General features: G+C 47.4%; 4 protein-coding genes across 19 annotated transcripts in view; 1 reads left to right on the top strand and 3 right to left on the bottom strand.

The window, feature by feature from the left end:
* Nucleotides 1-4430: 4430 nt before the first annotated feature.
* On the bottom strand, nucleotides 4431-5810 carry Gr85a (Gustatory receptor 85a). The gene is made up of 2 exons (XM_002136308.3): nucleotides 4663-5810; nucleotides 4431-4602 (listed from the first exon to the last, which is right to left on the bottom strand). Exons 1-2 carry the CDS (start codon nucleotides 5638-5640, stop codon nucleotides 4450-4452), a joined length of 1131 nt encoding a protein of 376 aa, XP_002136344.2. The 5' UTR covers nucleotides 5641-5810; the 3' UTR covers nucleotides 4431-4449.
* A 308-nt stretch (nucleotides 5811-6118) lies between these two features.
* Nucleotides 6119-9285, top strand: Spn85F (Serpin 85F). The gene is made up of 5 exons (XM_033385904.1): nucleotides 6119-6914; nucleotides 7408-8601; nucleotides 8669-8676; nucleotides 8737-8864; nucleotides 9050-9285. Exons 1-5 carry the CDS (start codon nucleotides 6492-6494, stop codon nucleotides 9184-9186), a joined length of 1890 nt encoding a protein of 629 aa, XP_033241795.1. The 5' UTR covers nucleotides 6119-6491; the 3' UTR covers nucleotides 9187-9285.
* LOC4800782 (tctex1 domain-containing protein 2) lies at nucleotides 9219-10051 on the bottom strand. Of its 2 annotated transcripts, XR_001451583.2 has the most exons (3): nucleotides 9726-10051; nucleotides 9310-9652; nucleotides 9219-9253 (listed from the first exon to the last, which is right to left on the bottom strand). XR_001451583.2 is itself a non-coding variant. In XM_001357960.3 (2 exons), the coding sequence occupies exons 1-2, from the start codon at nucleotides 9976-9978 to the stop codon at nucleotides 9393-9395; spliced, it is 513 nt and encodes a 170-aa protein (XP_001357997.2). In that variant the 5' UTR covers nucleotides 9979-10051; the 3' UTR covers nucleotides 9306-9392. The 2 variants fall into 2 exon arrangements, 1 of the variants encoding a protein (XP_001357997.2); XM_001357960.3 differs by lacking the exon at nucleotides 9219-9253 and having other exon boundaries at nucleotides 9306-9652.
* An 876-nt stretch (nucleotides 10052-10927) lies between these two features.
* The window catches only part of Mical (Molecule interacting with CasL), a 51556-nt gene continuing 42176 nt past the window's right edge, over nucleotides 10928-20307 (bottom strand). For 5 of the 15 annotated variants that reach the window (XM_033376969.1, XM_033376972.1, XM_033376976.1 and 2 more), the window contains 9 exons: nucleotides 18488-18649; nucleotides 14237-18430; nucleotides 14066-14098; nucleotides 12893-13217; nucleotides 12566-12770; nucleotides 12426-12503; nucleotides 12261-12361; nucleotides 11995-12191; nucleotides 11130-11931 (listed from right to left, as the gene is read on the bottom strand). In XM_033376969.1, the coding sequence (XP_033232860.1) occupies nucleotides 11926-11931; nucleotides 11995-12191; nucleotides 12261-12361; nucleotides 12426-12503; nucleotides 12566-12770; nucleotides 12893-13217; nucleotides 14066-14098; nucleotides 14237-18430; nucleotides 18488-18649 (5301 nt within the window). In that variant the 3' untranslated portion in view covers nucleotides 11130-11925. Of the gene's footprint in view, nucleotides 11932-11994; nucleotides 12192-12260; nucleotides 12362-12425; nucleotides 12504-12565; nucleotides 12771-12892; nucleotides 13218-13339; nucleotides 13805-14065; nucleotides 14099-14236; nucleotides 18431-18487; nucleotides 18650-19944; nucleotides 20264-20307 lie in introns of those variants that run through there. The other 10 variants (XM_033376974.1, XM_033376975.1, XM_033376981.1 and 7 more) reach the window with 9 other exon arrangements.

Below are 20307 nucleotides of genomic sequence, written 5' to 3'. Positions count from 1 at the left end.
TGATCACGGGGAGGGATCTGTAATAAGGTAGAAAACAAGATATATATGTCTGGAGAAAATATCCCTGATCCTTGGTCCTTCATAAGGACTCCAACAGATCAAGAATATAATACCGATCACAGGAAGCCGTCGCAGGTCCCGATCGGGCCACAAATAACGGAGAAAATAATAAAAGTTGTTGTTGTCAATTGTTGTTGTTATACAACAACCCTCAACTTGCGGCCGCTCAAATGGCCAAAAACGAGAATTTTAGATCTGGAATACCAGGCGAACAGGAATCAGCAGCAAGCAACTTTAGCTATTTCAAAAAATTTCGTTGCATTCTTTTGGGGGTTGAAAAAATTGCATTGAATACTTTTGGGGTTTAAAAAGCGGGGGAAAATAAATAAATAAGATTTTTTATTTATTTTTTAAAAAAATCGAGCGACCTTCTACTGATTTCTGTTCGCCTGGTATCCCAGATCTGAAAATCGAAAAATCTCGGTTTCGAGCGCCACCAAATTGGCAGTCGTTGTTGTTGTAATAACTGGATGTAGTTGTTGTAATTTGTTGTTTATGGCATAAATTCATCATTTGTTATCCATTCGAGACGTGCGATGGCTTCTTATGTTCGGAATAGCATCCTTGACCTGATGAAGTCCTGATCAAGGATCAAGGATACTTTCTCCAGACATATAAATCTTGTTTTCTCTCTTATTTCTCAGGGCATTACAGATCCGCCTCCCGTGATTCTTCAGTAAGGACTACAACAAGCCCAACCATACATATTTAGTTTTTTCGGCTATTTGTGGGCTTCCTGTGATCGTAAAAATGTTCGTGATTTGATGGAGTCCTTATTAAGGATCAAGGACATTTTCCCCGCTCAGAAATATTTTGTTAGCTCCGCTATTTGTGAACCGATCAGATCGTGCCACGCCCTTTTTTTATCAGGATACTTTCCCCCATAAAGGATACAGCAAGGATGACTTTTCAATAGTTTTATTGATCAAAACTTAGCTTAGAATAACTAAATAAACAAGTGGATCGAATTTGTATCTACAATATAAATATATACATATACGCGTATATCCTTAAACCTAACAGCAACAATAACTATCTAGAGTCTAGTAGCCCGCGTAGCCCCTCAATTGATTGCCATAGTCAAAGTCCTTGTTGTCGATGGCCAGGTCGAAGGATGACGATGGCTTGTTAGGTTAGGATCTTGCAGGGGTACGCTTCTGTCCTGCTGCGATATGATTCTGTCTGGCTGGGCTAGGACTGGAGTCTGGAGTATGGACTCTGTCTGGAGTACGCGTCGGTAATGCTTGGATCTGGCGGGGCGAAATCGGAGTTATATAATGATTCACTTACGCGTCTCGACGCTGAAGCCCAGCGTTTGAGTCGCCGGCGTATGAACGGGTGGCTGACATTCTTTCCCGTTGGTGGGAGCCAAAGATTCCGCCGTCGATCATTGGTCCGTGCTGCAGCGGACGGAACGCCACATTGTCGACTCCAGCGGGACAGCCAATGCTGCCACCAAACAGCATGGAAGCAAGGAAGAGGGCCACGGCAGTGGCCGGACCCAAGGTTGACCCGGCCAAAAGCCACAGCCTCGTGCGACAAGAATCATGTCCCGAGGTGCCCACGGCATCGTGGCCCCGTGCGCAGGATCCCCCAGGTTACCGTAAGACCAAAAAGGATGATGCCCCTTGTACACAATGGTAGGCAAATCGGTGACGGGCACGCAAGAGGTATTTCTAGGAACCGGAGCATGCGACCTGATAAAATGAAAGGAAGATTTAAATAAAGTAAAAGTATTTCAAAGATACGCAAATTCAAATCTTCTCCCGATCACGAAAAGACATGCCACGCCCAGATCGGCGGTCTTATTGCAGAGATATAGCATACAGAAGAAACCAGTATTTTAAGGATACGCAAGTCCAAATCTTCGGTAGGCTATATTTCAGATAAATAGGGCCAGATCGGTGCAACCGCTTCCAATCGGCTGCCGTACAGCAGAGATATAGCATTCAGAAGAAACCAGTATTTTAAGGATACGCGAGTCCAATAATCGGTAGGCTATATCTCAGACAGATAGACACCCGATCGGTGCAGGAGCCACTCTCTCAGGATCTTGGGTTCCCAGAGAGTCAAACGGCATCAAAATCTCGACTTCGAAAATGAGGCCGATTTTTGGCAATTTTAATGATGTAACCATCATGATTTTTTGCGAAAATCGTGAAAATATGGATGTCCTTTTTTCCGGTGGAAGTTGATTGGCAGGACTCGCCCGATCACGAAAAGACATGCCACGCCGAGATCGGCTGCCGTATTGCAGAGATATAGCATACAGAAGAAACCAGTATTTAAAAGATACGCAAATCCAAATCTTCGGTAGGCTATATCTCAGATAAATAGGGCCAGATCGGTGTAGAACCCACTCTCCCAGGATCGTGGGGACCCAGAGAGTCAAACGGCATCAAAATCTCGACTTCGAAAATGAGGCCGATTTTTGGCAATTTTAATGATGTAACCATTATGATTTTTTGTGAAAATCGTGAAAATATGGATGTCCTTTTTTCCGGTGGAAGTTGATTGGCAGGACTCGCCCGATCACGAAAAGACATGCCACGCCGAGATCGGCTGCCGTATTGCAGAGATATAGCATACAGAAGAAACCAGTATTTTAAAGATACGCAAATCCAAATCTTCGGTAGGCTATATCTCAGATAAATAGGGCCAGATCGGTGTAGAACCCACTCTCCCAGGATCGTGGGGACCCAGAGAGTCAAACGGCATCAAAATCTCGACTTCGAAAATGAGGCCGATTTTTGGCAATTTTAATGATGTAACCATTATGATTTTTTGTGAAAATCGTGAAAATATGGATGTCCTTTTTTCCGGTGGAAGTTGATTGGCAGGACTCGCCCGATCACGAAAAGACATGCCACGCCGAGATCGGCTGCCGTATTGCAGAGATATAGCATACAGAAGAAACCAGTATTTTAAAGATACGCAAATCCAAATCTTCGGTAGGCTATATCTCAGACTAATAAGGCCAGATCGGTGTAGGACCCACTCTCCCAGGATCGTGGGGATCCAGAGAGTCAAACGGCATCAAAATCTCGACTTCGAAAATGAGGCCGATTTTTGGCAATTTTAATGATGTAACCATCATGATTTTTTGCGAAAATCGTGAAAATATGGATGTCCTTTTTTCCGATGGCAGTCGATTGGCAGGACTCGCCCGATCACGAAAAGACATGCCGCTCTCCGATCGGCTGTCGTATCGCTGATATATAGCGAACAGAAGAAACCAGTATTTGAAAGATACGCAAATCCAAATCTTCGGTAGGCTATATTTCAGACTAAAAGGGCCAGATCGGTGTAGAACCCACTCTCCCAGGATCGTGGGGACCCAGAGAGTCAAACGGCATCAAAATCTCGACTTCGAAAATGAGGCCGATTTTTGGCAATTTTAATGATGTAACCATCATGATTTTTTGCGAAAATCGTGAAAATATGGATGTCCTTTTTTCCGATGGCAGTCGATTGGCAGGACTCGCCCGATCACGAAAAGACATGCCGCTCTCCGATCGGCTGTCGTATCGCTGATATATAGCGAACAGAAGAAACCAGTATTTTAAAGATACGCAAATCCAAATCTTCGGTAGGCTATATCTCAGATAAATAGGGCCAGATCGATGCAGGACCCACTCTCCCAGGATCGTGGGGACCCAGAGAGTCAAACGGTATCAAAATCTCGACTTCGAAAATGAGGCCGATTTTTGGCAATTTTAATGATGTAACCATCATGATTTTTTGCGAAAATCGTGAAAATATGGATGTCCTTTTTTCCGGTGGAAGTTGATTGGCAGGACTCGCCCGATCACGAAGAGCCATGCCACGCCGAGATCGGCTGCCGTATCGCTAAGATATAGCATACAGAAGAAACCAGTATTTGAAAGATACGCAAGTCCACATCTTCGGTAGGCTATATCTCAGGCAAATAAACACCAGATCGGTGCAGGACCCACTCTCCCAGGATCGTGGGGACCCAGAGAGTCAAACGTCCGGTGGAAGTCGATTGGCAGGACTCATCGGCCCATAAATAGCCGAGATATAGCCAAAGAAAAGGGCCGATCTGGCCGTTCCCTAGCTATGAATAGAGCATATCATAGGTTTGTGTAATTGGAATAATATCCTTGATACTTCGCTAAGGACTCTAAAAAACCCATATTTAATTTTATCTGCTATCTTTGGGCCGATCTGAGCGTGCGATGCCTTCCTGGGATACAAAAACTGACCCTGATTTGATGGATCAAGGATCAATGACATTTTCCCCAATCAAAAATATTTTGTTTTCTCTGTTATTTGTAAACCTGGTCGAAGGATGACCCTCAGTACACATTCGAGTGTATTTAAATACGACTTTAATATAAGACATTACAATACAATATGATTTATTTCTCACATAGACCTATAGTCGCTTTGGACCATATAAGAAACATGCAGTAGAATGACAGAGGCGCTTTGAAAAACCAGCCGTCGATTGATGCGATAGGTCCCGTAAACGTGGACGTTCGTGTGCTGCCAGGCCAGTTGCAAGGAGAACCACTGGATCTGTAAGATTAAACAGCATCCAAATTCCAAGACTGCCAAGAATACACATTCAATACTCACACTTCGGTCCACCAGAAGTTCGTGTCCTTGCGATTCTCTCACAATCTCTTTGGTTGTCTCCATGAGCGAGTCCGTCGTGTGCGTCAGACAGTTCAGGAGGAGTGAATAGAGCAGGGGCTGTATGCAGATGACAAACGCCAGATAGAGCTGATAGAGGTGGAGCTCAGAGACACCATGGCCACAGAAGATGCGAACGAGCATATAACCGATCACGATGCCACACCAGACATTCCGAACCAGAAAGCACAGAAGCACAAACTTGAAGACGGTGCAGAACTCAGCGGTGATATCTATCAGGCACTGGAACATCCGCTGCAGCTGCAGCAGTTGGTTCAGCTGATCTGGCAATGAATCATCCAGAAGAGTCCGCTTCAGTCCAGTCTGCAGCCTCCACCAGCATTGGCATATCTCCGCCATGATTCCGAAACCCACCGAGCTCATCCCAAGGATCATACACTCGGACAGGAAGCAATTGCAGGGGAAATCGAAGCCCAGCCTAGTGCGAATCTTATTCAGGCCCACATGAATGAAGAGGCGAAGGGCCAGCAGTGGGGTTATAGCGAGAACCAGCAAGCCGATGTATCGCTGATGGGACTTCGGGGCAATGTACCCCAGTTCGAAGCTCAGTCGATCCAGGTCCAAGAGCTTTTCTATCATCCCGTAGATCCGATCCTGCTGCCGATGGGCGCACTCCATGCAGCTGAGCAACGACAGCAAAACGATGGTAAAGTGGGTAAAGGTGTTCAGCTCCATCAGCTTGGATCTCGAATGTTCCACATGGGTATGGAAATGCCAATAGTTTGTTATGAACTTTATTGTTAGTCCAATGACAATGAAGTTGTGAATAATGCGATAGTAGGCCAGGACGCGAGACCAATGCAGTTTTCTCGAACTAAATCCAAAATAGAACGGCACGATGCCGTTTAAGGCACAGAAAAAGCCGAAGCTCAATTGGATCAGACGTTTCAGCGATGACATGACCTTCTCGGCTCTTCCACCAAAACCACTGAAGCATTATTCAATTATTTCACTTTGTTTTAAACAGTTAACATATAAGTATTTTCAAACCCCGTCGCTTGGGAATACTGGAAGAATTACGAAAATCTTCCGAAAATCTATAGGATTTTTCTGTACAGCGACGCTGCTAGGGCTACGGATAACACTGCACGGAATGAACTTCCCCAGTAACTGGGCATTCAATGCACTATTTCATTAGTGGCCAATTCCACAACTCTAGATTATCAATAAGATAATCCTCTTCATTAGTGAAATGAATGTGTACCTGTATAACGTTTATGACGTCTGTAAGCCCTCTCTCTAGGAGGGGTGGGTGGTGCTCATTCACTATGTAGCCACCCTTGGTATTGTCATGGAACATCTGCTGGGCGAAACGCGAGCCCGAACCCCCACCAGAGATGGGGCCGAAACCAAGCGGGTCGATCGGATTTTAGTACTTTAGCAGAGAGCCGCGCTGGTCGCAGTTTCAGTTTGGCAGCAGCAATCACGCGAATCGGTTCGAATCGCAGAGCGACACAGTCCCAGCCAACATTCGAATCGAAGCTGAAAAATATGTGGAAAACGCGATCCGCTTGACGGTTGACAAATTTCCAAATAGTCATCACCTTGACAACAGAGGAGAGCACTCAATTCGGCTAATTGATTCGAAATTGTCATTCGAAAGGCGAAAATAATGAGAGTAGTGCAATTTATGAGCACGGATAGAGCTCGCAAATTTTTCCGCTAAAACGTTTCAGCCGCAAACGCGACAATCAAAAGTGCTAACTGCTCTATCAGCTCCACATCTGGGCAAGGTCAATCGCTGCAACGTTATGCCTCGATTCTCGCTGGCGATCTGGCTGGGTGTCTACCTGGCGCACGCCCACATCCTCGCCCACTACATACAAATCGATCAGGAAGAGTTTCGGGCCAGCGGCTTTCCGCATCCGCATTTCCCGCCCCCACCGATGACCCCACTCGATCACTTGCCACAGGTGCTGGCCGCCAAGGAGCTGACCCCGGCGGAGGTGATGGTCGATCTGACGAATGACCTCACCCACCGTCTGCTCCACTACCACTCGATACTGAATCGAAACAATTTTGCCTTCTCGCCGACGGCCCTGGTCAGTGTCCTGGTGGCCCTGTACGAGGGATCCTCCAGCAACAGTGCCAACGAGCTGCGCAACGTCCTGCAGTTGCCTAACAATCGTGATGTCATTCGCGTCGGATACCGCGACATCCATCGACGACTACGGGTGAGACAACTGGTGGTCTAGTGGCACATTTATGGTTCTATTCGACTCAGCGTTGAACTTAACCTACAGCCCAGAGTGGCGGCTTGAGCCCCCGCTCAAACTATCCAAATGAAATGCCTCCGCTCATTTACATGGCTGGCTAAGCACACATAGCCGACAGCAGAGCAGAGCAGAGCGGAATGTGGAGTGGTCATTGATAAACAACAACAAAAATAGAAATAAAACAAAAAGCAAAAAAAGAATGGTTCCAAACAAACTGCCCTAGGCCAATTGCCTATGACCACCTCTCAAGCGATCTGTTATCGGGTTTCAATAGTGCGTTGACCTCCAATAAGTGACCAGCAATTGTCCAAGTGAATAGAGTGTTTAATTGGCAGCAATTATGCGGATCGGGTGGTGGGCTTGGATAGGATTTGTTCCACTTATCAAGTGGGATTGAAATAAACCCGAAATAGAGCATAAAGTTTATAATATTACTTTGATCTCTTCCCAGACCTATTTCTTTGGCTCCGACAATCCCCTGAAGGGCCTCAGCATGAACAAGAACAATGTGACTGTCTTGAAGGACTTCGAGACAGTGCTCATGTTCTACGGCTATGATCTGAGTGTGGATATGGTGTCCTCAACGCCAGCAAATATTACGGCGGATGCTGAGGTGGTAAGCACGACCACACCCGCAAATGCCACAACTGAGGATTTTGAAGCTGAGACCATCGCCACCACAACGGTTAAGGAGGTAGAAAGTACCACTGAGGTGCCTGCCACGACGACCACAGAGGAGCCAACGACAACAACAGAAGCGCCGCCTGAAACGAGCACCGAGGCACCACCCCCAGAGTCATCCGGCGAGGAGGCGGCGGAGCCGGCTGGAGAGGATGAGGCAGCTGAGCTGGTGTCCGCATTCGTGGCCGAGGAGGAGGCCGAGCCACTGCTGCGCATTCAAAAGGCTCGAGTCTCGCGACTGCCCACCAGCAAGCTGCAGGCACCGCTCAAGCACTCCAATCCGATCACGCCGAAGCCCATCTATCTGCCGAGTGCGCGGACAGAGACCATGCCCATGATGGCCCGACAGGTGTCAGAGAGGAAGGCGTCAAACACTAGGCAGATCATTTCCATTTCAGCTCCCCCGTCGGCAAATGGTTCGTACGCGAGGAAGTCCAAGATGTCTCGGCACAAGCGACACGCACTGCCATATAGGGAACTCGATGCGAATCTCTTTCTTTCGCTCTTTAGCCCGCAAGGACCACATCCAGCGCCTCATCCGTTTCAATACCCACCATCTGCCGCCCACTTTGCGCCCATCAACAACGACTTTGAGCCGCACTTTATCAGCGGGGCCGCCGAGAGCAAATCCAACTACAACACGGATGTCATCAGTCATGTGTTCTACCTGGGCATCCACCAGATTGTGCACACCACCTTCAAGGTGTACAATGCAGTGCTGTACTTCAAGTACTTTGAGCATCTAAAGATGAGCGTCCTGGAGCTGGAACTGGACACGCCAGAGTACAATCTCATGATTTTATTGCCTGACTACCACACGGACATTGTGGCTGCGGCGGCATCTCTGAAGCTCGGCCCCACGTTGCGCCTGATGCGCAAGCAGCTCAAGCCACGGTGGGTTCAGGCCATCATACCCGACTTTAAGCTGCACGGAACCATGTTCCTGACCAACGATCTGCAGAATGTAAGTACACGGAGTTAATATAAAAGTACATTTATTGAGATTAATCTATGCTTTGGTTGTGTTGCAGATGGGCATGTAAGCTGATTGCTGGGGCTGCTTGAGACTGGCTGGCACTTTTACTTTCTTTCGTTACAGCTGTGATGTCTTCGAGCCAAATCGCGCCGATTTTCGACCCATGACTGATGAGAAAGGCGTCTACGTGCGACACATTGAGCAATCCATAGACGTAAACATTCGTACGCATCCCATCAATCAACTAAAGCGTAAGTACTTGTACTTGTGTCTGCAGTTGCAGCACACCTGAACGGAGGCATTGAGGCGCAACGCATCGCCATCGCCCCACCTGAAACTGGGACTGCAACTCCAGCATTACCATTGCGATGGCGATTGCGCCAACAGTAGCGCAGATAGACAAAGGTGCAATAACTACTTCCTTTTTGCTTCTCAGGCAACTACGGTGCTCAAACGAAACCCATTCAGATATCTGTGAACCATCCGTTTCTGTTTTTCATCATCGACCGAGAGCTGGACGTGGCTGTAATGTCGGGCCGCATACTGAATCCATTGAATGTGCGCATCCAATGATGCAAGACGAAGGTCGAGTCGAGTATCGAAAGTGAAGTTGGGTCGTTGTTCCCTTGTTTCCTGGTGCCTACTAATATGCAAGAACCGACTAGTTTTAAATGTAAATAATATGCTGCCGCTCACCGTGCTAAGAATAAATATAGTAAGGTTGTTCTCTTATCCTAATCAGTTCTGGTGCGTCGTCCTTGCTGGCCGTTTGTGCGCGTTTAGTACTGATAGGTGCCAAAGACAGTGCACACACAAAATATACTGGTATTGCTGAACACCTCGGAGACGGAGGTATCACAGTCGCAGTCCCAGCAGCAGCGCGAATTATAGAAACCCCCGGCACCGAGCTCCTGGCCGAGCATCACCTGCACCACATGCTTGTAGCGCCTCACCTTGGGATTGGAGGCTATTTTCTGATTCACTTCATCGGCAATCTCAAGCGTCCATATCTTGGCCACGTCCTTGTCGTATGTTTTATCTGAAAATAGAACGGAACCAGTTGCTTAGCAACGCTTGTTGGACGCTCAGGAGATTGATTTATCCATTCTCACCTTTCAGTTTCTCGGTCATAACGCTGTTCATGATGTTCTTGACAATGGGCAGAGGAAACATTTCCCCAAAAGCCGGTCGCATGCTGTAGGCCGCTGCCTGAACCGCCTTTTCTGTCTGCTGCCCTTCATCGGCAGCTGATGCCGAGAGCGGTGTTGGCGGATTTGGTTTCATTGGAGTCTTCTCTGGTTCGTCGGTCACTGGGGATGTCGACGCGGGATTGGCATTCACTTCTTTTAACTGCTCCTCAGCCATATTCTCTCAAAATCTCCAGGGAAGAGCGTCAATTTTGGTTCCTCAACAACAACAGCGTCTCGTATAATAACAACCGAACTTAGCCCTCTTAAGCCCCCTCCATTTAAACAGTTCAACGACTTGAGGTAAATGACGGAAAATAATAGTGCATGTAAGTTCTTCTCGTAGATCCATCCTATTCTTCCTCTTAACTTGATAAAAACCACGATATCTTTTACCTAACCTGCGCCAATATTGAGCAATTTTCATTATTGTTGATGAAATATTAAAATACCCCTTGGCTTAGAATGGGTTAATCGTTCTCCGTCAAGGATTGGAAACCATATTCCTCGATTTTGATATTCCGTGGCACATTACTAGCTACATAGATCTTTCAGTCCTGCCTACATAATTTTATCCAATTAATAAACCTATTTTCTAATTGACTGGCTTAATTGAAATACTTGCTTTTATTGGATTTTGTCTAAAAAAAAGTTTGAGCGAAAAAGAGTAATTGTTCCGTTGAATAATGCTGGATTCAAATTCAAATATTATAATATATTCTAACTAGAATATCCTGCCAGATTATTATTTTTTTTTTTTTCATTCGGACTTTAATAAGTACGAGATTTTTGATAGGTTGAAATGCGGCGGTGCATCGATGCACCAGTTGATGGGCATGGGTCTCAATTTGCATTGTTTTAAGCTGATAGATGAAAAATGTCAACAGGATCTGAAATCTGAAATACAGACATTCCCTGTTCGAATAGATTAATAGAAACTATATCCCAACACTTGTATGTGTAGGATGCCAAACCTTTATTTCAACTTGAGGTGGAGGATGTGGGCATCACAAAAGTAAGAACATTATCTTTTTTTCCATAATCATTCGACTTCAATTTTGAATGGATCTTATATACTCGAACACCACGTCGTACTCTGCAGGTGGCGTTTAGTATGGCTTGTGAAATTAGGTTTCATAAAATCTTTATTCAATTTAAAATAAATCGAAAAGTTACATAATAAATTCGATAAATATGTTTATATATGCAGGTTATAAATAAAATTACACAATAATTTAAATCATTTTTCATTAGTATACAGTAAATGTTTGTTTGCCTTGCCTCCATCATATCATATCGCTATGTAATGTACGCTCTGCTCTCTCTCGCATATATAGAAAATATTTGTGTGTATATCTTTGTGTTCACTTTCTTGTTGTGGGGGCAGCAAATGACATATTACATACATGGATGTGGATGCTGTCGGATAATGCGTGTGTGGTTTGTGGTGCTTCATCAAATAAATAATAATACATTGAGACAGTAGTATACACAGAAATAGACAAACAATAGACGAACATTCATTGCTAAATAATGATAACCTTACAAAAACTCGAATACACCATTTACAATTGCTCAGGATCACAAAGCTTTTGCACATATATTAACGTTTCAAAATGAAAACTCGATACATTAAAAAAAATAATAATAAACACAACATATACAAAGATCAAACAGATTTCACTTGAATTTTCTGCAAAACTAACTAAAAATACACTTGGGATAATCATAAAAAAGTTAAATATTCTCCGAAAAAAGTTAAAAAATTGCAAAAATTAATTTTTGGTTTTGATTTTGTTTGTTCTCTTCATTTTTTTGTTTGTTTTTACATTGAGCTTGCGCGCTTCTCTTCACTGAAATTCTTTACTCCTTCTACTTATTGTAAATATAGTATGTATATTGTATATTGAAATTGTTTCTCTGCCAGCTTGATCACTCTGAATAAGGTTTTTGCTCGTTTCGTTTCTTTTCCCGTTATATCGTATGCGGTTTAGTATCGGTTTAATTGTAGGTGTAAATGTTCAGCTGACTTTTTGGTACGTTTTTCTCTTGTTTCTTATTAAGTAATTCGGCTCAAAAGTCCTTGCCTTTGCCCAGCCACCAAACTCCAGGGAAAGTTTGTTTTTCATATCTAAAACAAGTGAAATATTATAATGGAATTTTTTGAGTTTTTTTTATGTAGTGCACCACTCACATTCGATTCTTCATGGTCGTGCGGTTGGCCGGTCAGTTTTATGCCCGCCGCCTCGGTTGAGGTCGATGCAGTACCCGCTGCAGTAAGGTCTAGCTGTGAGGCTGTTGGTCGTAGTGCCGCGCGTTTTGCCACAATTTCCAGCATCTCATTGAGTATTGCTCCCTCGGCGGCTACATCGGCGGAGCTCTTGTCTAGTTCTGAAAGTTTAAATTCGTTCGTCAAAATGTATCTGGCATTCTCCCATATTTCGGTTAACGGTAACGTACTGTTGCAAGAGAGGCGCAGATTGAGCTCTTCCTTGAGCTGGGCATGCCGATACTCCAGCTGCAGTTCCTGTTGTCTTATAGTCAGTTCCTCATCGCGTTTCCTGACAAGCAAAATAAAACAATCAAACGATTCCATTTAAACAAAGCCTCGATGGTTTTGCTCACTTGAGTGCTGTGATGTTCCGCCAAATCTCCAATAGTTCTTTAAGTAGTTTTTCATCGTTATCCTTTGATGTATCCAGGCTGCACGGAAAATGTGGTTTTAGATGTGAATCATAAAATATTATTTTCTACTGCACACTCACTTTTCAAAGTTCTGCGCCTCGCCCCTTAGGGCCTTCTCTATGAGTACGCCGCGTCCCTCCAAGTCCTTTAGCTGCACCTCAATCTCCTCCTGTTCGCGCTGTATTTCTTGAGCGATTCGCAGTCGCTTGAGCTCAGCCTGTCGTGAAGCCTTCGATATGGCACGTTGCTTCTTATGCTCTCGTGTCTCGTTAGCGTAGCTCTCATCTACAAAAGGATATTAGACAAACATTAAACGCGCAACCACGAGCAGTTCATATGATTTAAAAACACTGAGACGTTACGAATCGTTAGAGGGGATGGGACACATAAAATGAGAGGCAACAAACCATCGGATCTTTGATAATTCAGTGGCAATGGCGGTATGGGTGGCGGTGTCTGGTCGTCCAGGGCATTCGCTGCGGCCAGATGGTGGTGGGGCTTGTGTATGTAGAGCTGCGGACTGGATGATGAGAACGTTTCGATTTTCGGTTTCGCAGTGTTCGTTTGCTTTCGGTAGCGACTGTTGTTTGTTGCTGTTGTTGTTGTGGCTGTTGTTGTTGTGGTGTTCAGATAATCTTGCGAGTGATTTGTCTGTGATCTTGTGGCAGTGGCTGCTGCTGCTGTTGCTGCATTTGTGCTGCTTGTGGAATGGCCGATGAGCACATCCTTGTCCTAATGTGGCATTGTATTTGAATATATATGTATTTTAATGTATCAGAATATACAGAGTGTATGCATGGTTGTTTTAGATATGTGTGTGTGTGTTTCAGAGGCAGGAAAGAAAATAGTTTCAGTTCTCATATTAAACACAATTTTGTTATTTACTAGAAAATAATAATAATAACAAACATGCAGGGTGTCCAGGGTGAGTAACAATAAACTTAACAAATATTTGGTAACCATTGAGGGACTCCATCCCAGCCCATTCCATCCCATCCATGCAAAATATCCAGCACATTGAACTTAAAGCAAAACAACTACTTTAAAAACCCCATTCCAATGTGTTCCTTACGTTTAAATAGCCATACAAATAACTTAAAATATTACAAAATATATATATAAAACACATGACGGAAAGATCTTTAAACCTTTTTCTCCACTCAGAAAACGTAATCGGTATAAAACGATATTAGAGGCCCACATAAATGTTATTTAAAGGAGGCACAAGGTATAGGGTATAGGCACAAGGTAAAAAAAAAAAACACAGAAAGGATAGCAAACTTAAAAGCTATTTATTTAATTTACTTAAATATTTTCAGCTGGAAAGGATTTATGAAAAGAAAATTGAAAATAAAAATAAATGAAAACAAATTAAAATAAAAGTCTAGAAAAAAACGGAAAACAAATAAAGCCAAGGCCCAATGAGAGTGAAAACATAAAATATCCAAAGAAAATGAATGAAAATTCAGCAAAAATTAGATACATTCGAGTTAGCATACATTTATTGCATGCCATAGACCGAAAGATGGTGCTCTAGTGAGGGTTGGAAATCAGAGTAGAAATAGTGAAAAAGTTCTTACACCAAAACCGAAATTCCTCAGATCAAAGCAAGACTGTAAAATGATGGAAAGATTTTTGAATTGTTATAGATGGAAACACTTATCGCACAGTACAGTACACCGACAGTAAAACACAACTTAAAGGCTAGGATGGTGGCCACAACCACAGACTTTCCCACAAATGAGACTAACCTTTGACTTCTCCTTTGATTTTGGGGAGATACGGAAGCGACTGAAGACGCCGCCGCCTCCGCCACTGTTACCTCCTCCATCGGAGATGGTGGGCGTGCCACTGCTGCTGGTGCCGGGACGCTCTGACTGCTCAGAGTGGCTGGCAGCCACAGGGACGCCCTGCTCTTTGGGACTGGTGGATGCGGACGCGGACGCTGATGCAGATGCAGAATGCGAATGACTGCCTTTCTGGAAGAAGCTGGACAACGACTGTATGAGACTCTTACGTCGCTCGGGATCCTTTTGCCTGCCGGTCTTTGTCTTCATTGCCTTCTCCTGAACGCCGCTGCTGGCCGCCAGATTCGGGTCGGATGTGAAGTCCGCTGCCTTGGCCTGGGCAGCGGCATCTTTGTCCAGGCCCGAGTGGCCCACCTGCTGTTGCTGGCTGTTGACCATGTACGCCAGATCGTTGACGCTCTTCGAGGCACTCATTTTACGGGCACGAGCCGCCAGATCAACGGACAGCGGCTCCTCCAGTTGCTGCTTGGGCTTGAGGGGCCTGGGATGGTCATAGTGGAGACGTTTGCGCAACAGCTGCAACTTTTCCTCTGGACTCAGACCGAGATCCGAGTTCGACTTGAGCCGCGCCCTGGCCCGGGCCTCGCTCCTCAGGTTCTCCGTTGAGACAGATATATTCATTACATCCACGGAGGCAACGACTCCGACTCCAGCGCCGACTCCTCCGCCACCGCGATTCGAACGTGCTGGCGCAATGGGGGTCACAAAATCGCCGAGCCCCCTTCCCGATCCGCTGTTGAAGGAGGCCGTCTTGTTCAGCTTGTAGCCGGCCTCGAGGGCATTCGCATCGATGTGCTCACTGAAGGGACGCGGCGGCTTGAAGAGATCGGCGCTACGTGTGGGCGGCTGGACAGTGCGGTAGGGGGAGACATAGCTGGCCGTGGCCGATTTCTGCAAGGGATTGCTGGGGACTGGGGGAGGGACGATTGCTGCGATTGATGGCTTCTCCTCGGCAGTGGCGGAGGAGGCATGGTAGTGCGCCTGACTGGAGCAGTTCGAGTCCTGGGGACTGGCGGCAGCCGCCAGCTTGGGCGTGGGACTCAGACTGGCGCCGCTGGCATAGCCGCTGGTGAGGAGGCTGCGCTGGCGGCTCCTGTGCAGTCGCTTCTCGGCATTGAGCTGCTTCTTCGACTGCAGCTTGTCCATGACGAGGTCGTGGATGAGATCCTTCTGCTTGGTGCGCTCTTTGGTGATCTCCTCCAGCTTGCTGCTGAGCGTCGGTATCTCGGGCACTTTGCTGGAGCTGCTGCTGCTTCTGGGACGCATCGCTGACGTCTCCGGGCTGCCTGGCGGCTGATGGGGCTGGGCCTGAAGCTGGGCCTCGGCTGAATCTATCACAGTTGTGTTCGCCGCCTCCCCCTTGGAGCTCTTGCGACGCTGCGTGCTTATCTGCGAGATCCGGTGCTGCAGGGCTCGCACGTACTCGAACTGGATCTGCAGATCCTCATCCGTGGGAGCGGCGGCGGCAGCGGCGGCTTCTTTGGACTCATGGCCACCCGGTGTCGAGCTGTTGGCTGCGCTGCTGCTGCTGGTCGTCACCGTGGACGTCTTTGGCTGCTGCTCGGAGCTGCTGGGCGTGGAGTCGGCCTTACCCGAGGCCAACATGCTGGCAAACTGATCGAGCATTCGCGGCGAGGAGGTGTCCAGCGGACTGGTGACCACCGTGAGAGCCTCACTCTCCTCCGTTGTGGTCGGCAGCGTCTGGCCGGCCATGCTGTCGTCGTCCAGATCGTTCAAGGTGCTCGAATCGGTCAGGGATTGGGTCATGGCGGCTGGCAACTGCTCGTTCACCGGCGTCTTGGCATCGTCGTGCATGATGTACGCCCCCTGCTCGATGTAGTCAATGCCCAGCTTCTCATCCCGCTTGGTCACAAGCGCCGGCAAGGCGACAAAGCCAGTGCCTGGGAGCGGAGGCTGGGCCTGGCTTGGCTTCAGCGGCACTCTCTTCGGCTCCGTCTCGATGTACTCCATGTAGCCACGATTCTGCAGCAGGGCCGTGTTCGTGGCCGAATAGGCCTCGGCGCAGGAGCCCTCGGAGCCCGTGTCCATGAACTCGATGTCATCGATATCGATGGCACTCAGTATGCCCTCCATTTCCACCACAGGCGCCTGCGCCTGCCTCGCCAACTCATGGATAACCTGGCTGCCGCTGGGCAGCCTCGAGGCGGCCCCTCCACGCCTGCGCTCCTTGCGCCGCTTCATCGTTCCCTTGTTCGAATTGAGCACGAATTCCATGTCCACAAAGTTCTCCGAAATGCAGTCATCGGCCGTCCAGTCGGAGAGCTCTGTCTCCGTCAGCACCTGGCCCGTACCCGTGCCCGTGCCCGTGTGCTCTGTCTCCGAGTCGGAGCCCCGCGATAGCATCTCCCCGGTGGGCGTCTTGTCGCTGTCATGGGCCGTGGGCGTGGTCGGGGTGTCGGGAGTCCTGGCTGCTGCACTGCTCAGATTGAGGGTGATCGGCTTCACGGCCTGACTGTGCTCCGCCGTGCGCTCCACGATCAGCGGCAGGTTCTTGAGACTCTCGATTTTGTTCTCGTTTTTGCTATCGAAACGGAGCTTCGGTGGTCCCATCTCAGGCAGCGGAGGAGGAGCCTTGACCGTGCTGAGGCGCTCTGCCTCTATGACTGTGCACTCGGCTGGCTCTGGCGTGGCCGTCACCGGCTCCACATCCACATCGTGATCATCCTCTGGCTCCTCCAGTTCGTTGGTGCGTAAGGCCGCTGCTGGCGGCACAATCACATCGGCGGGCATGTCCAAATACTTGACATCCTCCGGATCGCCAATATACTTGCCATTGACAATCATTAAGCTGTCGACCTGCATTAGAGCGCCGCTCGTGTCGTGCACCTCGAGGCGCGGCACATTGTGCTTGCCACCACCGCCCCCTGCCGTCTGGGTGTCGGGACTCGTGGTCGACTCCAGTATGTAGTGCTGTATGTCCTCGATGCTGGAGGTGTTCGACGAGCTGGAGCAGCTGGTGCCGCCACTGCTGCCGGTTGTCGACATGGGCTCAAGTTTCGGCTTGGTCCAGGGTATATTCGGCACCTGTATCTGGACAGTGTCTTGCTCGTCGTGCTCCTCCTTCTCGGGGGAGTCCCGCTTCTCTTCGTCCGACAGCAGGCTTTGCTGCTCTTCGGTGCCCGTTGCCTTCGTTCCCTGCTTGACGCCGGCCTTTATGTCGCCCAGTATGTCGGGTATGCACTCTTTTACATCCTTGGAGACATCGGGTTTGGCCACATCCTCCTCCAGCTTCTGCTCCTGCTTCTCCTCCTGCTGCAGCTGCTTCTCGCTCAGCTTATTGCTGTCGGGGCCTTCGATCTTCGGTTTCTTTGGTGTCTCCAGCGTCAGATCAATGATCTCCAGTGGCTTCTTCTCGGGCGTCACCAGATCAATCACCTCGATCACAGTCTTGTTGTTTTGGTTGTTCGTGGGCGTGGTGGGGGAGCTCTTGCGATTGAGCTGGTCCAAGAGCGTGGCATTCACGGCATCCGTGTACTCCATGCCCTTGTTCAGCTCGTTCTTGCAGTTGACAAAGACATTCTCCTTTTCATTGTCCGTGGAGTTGCTGGACGGCGACGGCGCCTTCTGTATCTTGAGCTCCACTCGCAGATCGTTGATCACGTTGCTGGTGGCCGAACGCATCAGATCGTTCGACTGGCCCTCGCCCAGCTTGGTGCGGTCCAGGAAGCTCTTCATTCCGGCGCTGATGTCGCTGCTGGGATTCAGCAGCTTCTGGCACTCGGATATGTTCGACTGGAAGCTGCGGATGCGCGAGTCCAGCACCGAGGTGGAGCCGGACTTCTGGATCTTATTGCCATTGGCCGGTTCGCCCAGCAGGTAGCGCTTCTTCAGCTCGAGGCTCTTCTTCGAGGCGATGCCCTCGGTGCTGGCCGTTTTGTTCAGCAGATAGTCGCCGGGACGGGGATTTTGGAGCGGTGTGGCAGCAGCCCGCTGACTGCCGATCAGTAGTGTGGGATCCACTTGGACCAGCGGCTTGAACTGCGGCAGAGGCGGTTGTGGCTGGTATTTCTTCAGATAGCTGCCGCCCTTCTCGCGGGCCGCCAGCTGTTTCTCATGCAATCCGGTGGAGGCCACGCCAGCAGCAGCAGCATTGGGTGTGATCATGGTGGACTTGATCTACGGAAAGGAAATCGATTAAGGCTGTAGCTTGAGAGATGAAAGCATTCCTCTTACCTGGACTTTTGTGGGCTTTCTTAGATGGGTGTCATCGATAAAGATTTTAGGCGCCGTCTGGCGTGTGATCTCATCGTTATCGAACTCGGAATCGGTGGATATTTCAGTGGCAGAATTGAGCTCAATCTCGTCGGGGGACGTGCTCTCGGACTCAGTTTGTACCTGCAAGAGTTAGGGCATCAATACGGATTAATTTACTGCGTGGCAAGGGGCCAAGGATCTGAGACAAGCGATAAACGATAAACAATAAACGATAAAAAACACTCTGCAGCGAGGGGCATTATTACAGCTGGCCGAAAGGCTGTTGAACATGCGTTAGTCAGAGTTTATTTTTAATCAAAGGTGTTAATCAGCAGCAGCAGCAGCAGCAGCATCATTATCATGCCTTTAGGTACGATCCATAAAGGTACAAAAACGGAACAGAAACAGAAACAGCAACAGGAAACAGCAACATTTGGATTAGATCTTCAGAGATTGGTCAGATTTGGTAGTAGAGTCAGAGTCAGAGTACAGCAGGGACCGTAACAAGTGATTATTACTTTGTATTGTTTATTTTTGTAGCCGAAATAATCATCCACAGCAATATTAAATATTCCATTATGCTACTCTAAGGATGCATATCCCGGAAAATTTTTCAATTCTAGTTTTTGATTATTGATTATTTGTTTAAAAAATAAGTTTTAAGTTTTAAGGATATTTTTTGGTGATAGTAATTATTTTTATGAAATTTGTTTATTACCAGTATTTTAAGTAAAAAATAAATAAATCTCTAAAAAATAACTCAGTATTTTTCTTTTATGTAAATTTTGTGAAAAACCACACTTTTTCAGCATAAACCCCCCAGATATGTCGACAAGAATACCTTTTTTATTGGGTTTAGCTAAGGTATTGGAGAATACCCCTATTTGAAGGGAGGCTGGACTGCCTGTACGCTCGCGTTCCGCACCCCGAAAGCGAGATAACGGATCACGAGAGCGCGGGATCGGTCATCAGGAAGAGCCAACCCCTGATGAAATTATGCAAGGTGGTCCGGAAGCGAGAGAGAACGCAGTTTCCTGTCGCTATGAGCAAAATAAGACCCCAAAAGAGAGTGCCTTGCGGGAGCACATAATTTCATCATGAGGCAGCACCAAAAAATATATCCTTAAAACTTAAAACTGGTTTGTATAGTGTGATATTCAGAACAATATGTCTGTCTATTGATTACGGTCCCTGTAGCAGAGTGGAGCGTGAAGGCTTTGGGGGTTAGGCATTGGATGGACAGACACACGACGACAAAACGGGTGGATCAATCGCTTGGCCTCAACGGAGACTCGGTGTAGATTGTATTTATATTTATATTTGTATTTCTATTTTATGTGTGGTTTTAGAGACTACGGAACGAAACGTCTGTGTGGCTGCTCGTGGGTTAGGCGCAACATTTTCGTGTACAATTTTGTGGATTGCTTGAATTTACCTTCATAGATCGTACCCGGACAGTGCATTATACTTTTTTCATATGTGGAGGCTTGGAGGCTAAACAAAAGGTGGTAGAGAACCCCGGGCGGCACACACGTGCCCCGCATTCTTTTGGTTTTTTTTGTTGTTGTGGGGGGCACACATCGAGTGGCAGGCGGGCAGGCAGGCGGGTTGGTTTTTGGTGGTTTATTTTTGTGGACCTATACGTGTAATCTGTGTCTAGTGGTTGGGTGGTTGGGTGGTTGGTTGGTTTCTGGGGCTGGGGCTGAGGCTGGGGCTTGGGCTTGCCCTCAGTAGAGATAGTAGTTGAGGCGTCGTCTGGGCATTATAACGGGTTAAATATAGATATATGTAAAAAGAGA

The sequence above is a fragment of the Drosophila pseudoobscura genome, chromosome 2 (assembly GCF_009870125.1).
Source record: "Drosophila pseudoobscura strain MV-25-SWS-2005 chromosome 2, UCI_Dpse_MV25, whole genome shotgun sequence".
Classification (NCBI taxonomy): Eukaryota; Metazoa; Arthropoda; class Insecta; order Diptera; family Drosophilidae; genus Drosophila; species Drosophila pseudoobscura.
Note: the sequence above shows the minus strand (reverse complement) of the source record. Positions and strands in the feature narration are given on the sequence as shown.

What these genes read in the sequence shown, in the direction of transcription:
- Spn85F (XM_033385904.1), top strand. Translation starts at nt 6,492, where the DNA reads ATGCCTCGATTCTCGCTGGCGATCTGGCTGGGTGTCTACCTGGCGCAC. An exon ending in ACATCCATCGACGACTACGG is followed by an intron (nt 6,915 to 7,407) that starts GTGAGACAACTG and finishes ATCTCTTCCCAG; the next exon opens with ACCTATTTCTTTGGCTCCGA. An exon ending in TCCCATCAATCAACTAAAGC is followed by an intron (nt 8,865 to 9,049) that starts GTAAGTACTTGT and finishes TTTGCTTCTCAG; the next exon opens with GCAACTACGGTGCTCAAACG.
- Gr85a (XM_002136308.3), bottom strand. Translation starts at nt 5,640, where the DNA reads ATGTCATCGCTGAAACGTCTGATCCAATTGAGCTTCGGCTTTTTCTGT. An exon ending in AACTTCTGGTGGACCGAAGT is followed by an intron (nt 4,603 to 4,662) that starts GTGAGTATTGAA and finishes TTAATCTTACAG; the next exon opens with ATCCAGTGGTTCTCCTTGCA.
- LOC4800782 (XM_001357960.3), bottom strand. Translation starts at nt 9,978, where the DNA reads ATGGCTGAGGAGCAGTTAAAAGAAGTGAATGCCAATCCCGCGTCGACA. An exon ending in TATGACCGAGAAACTGAAAG is followed by an intron (nt 9,653 to 9,725) that starts GTGAGAATGGAT and finishes TTCTATTTTCAG; the next exon opens with ATAAAACATACGACAAGGAC.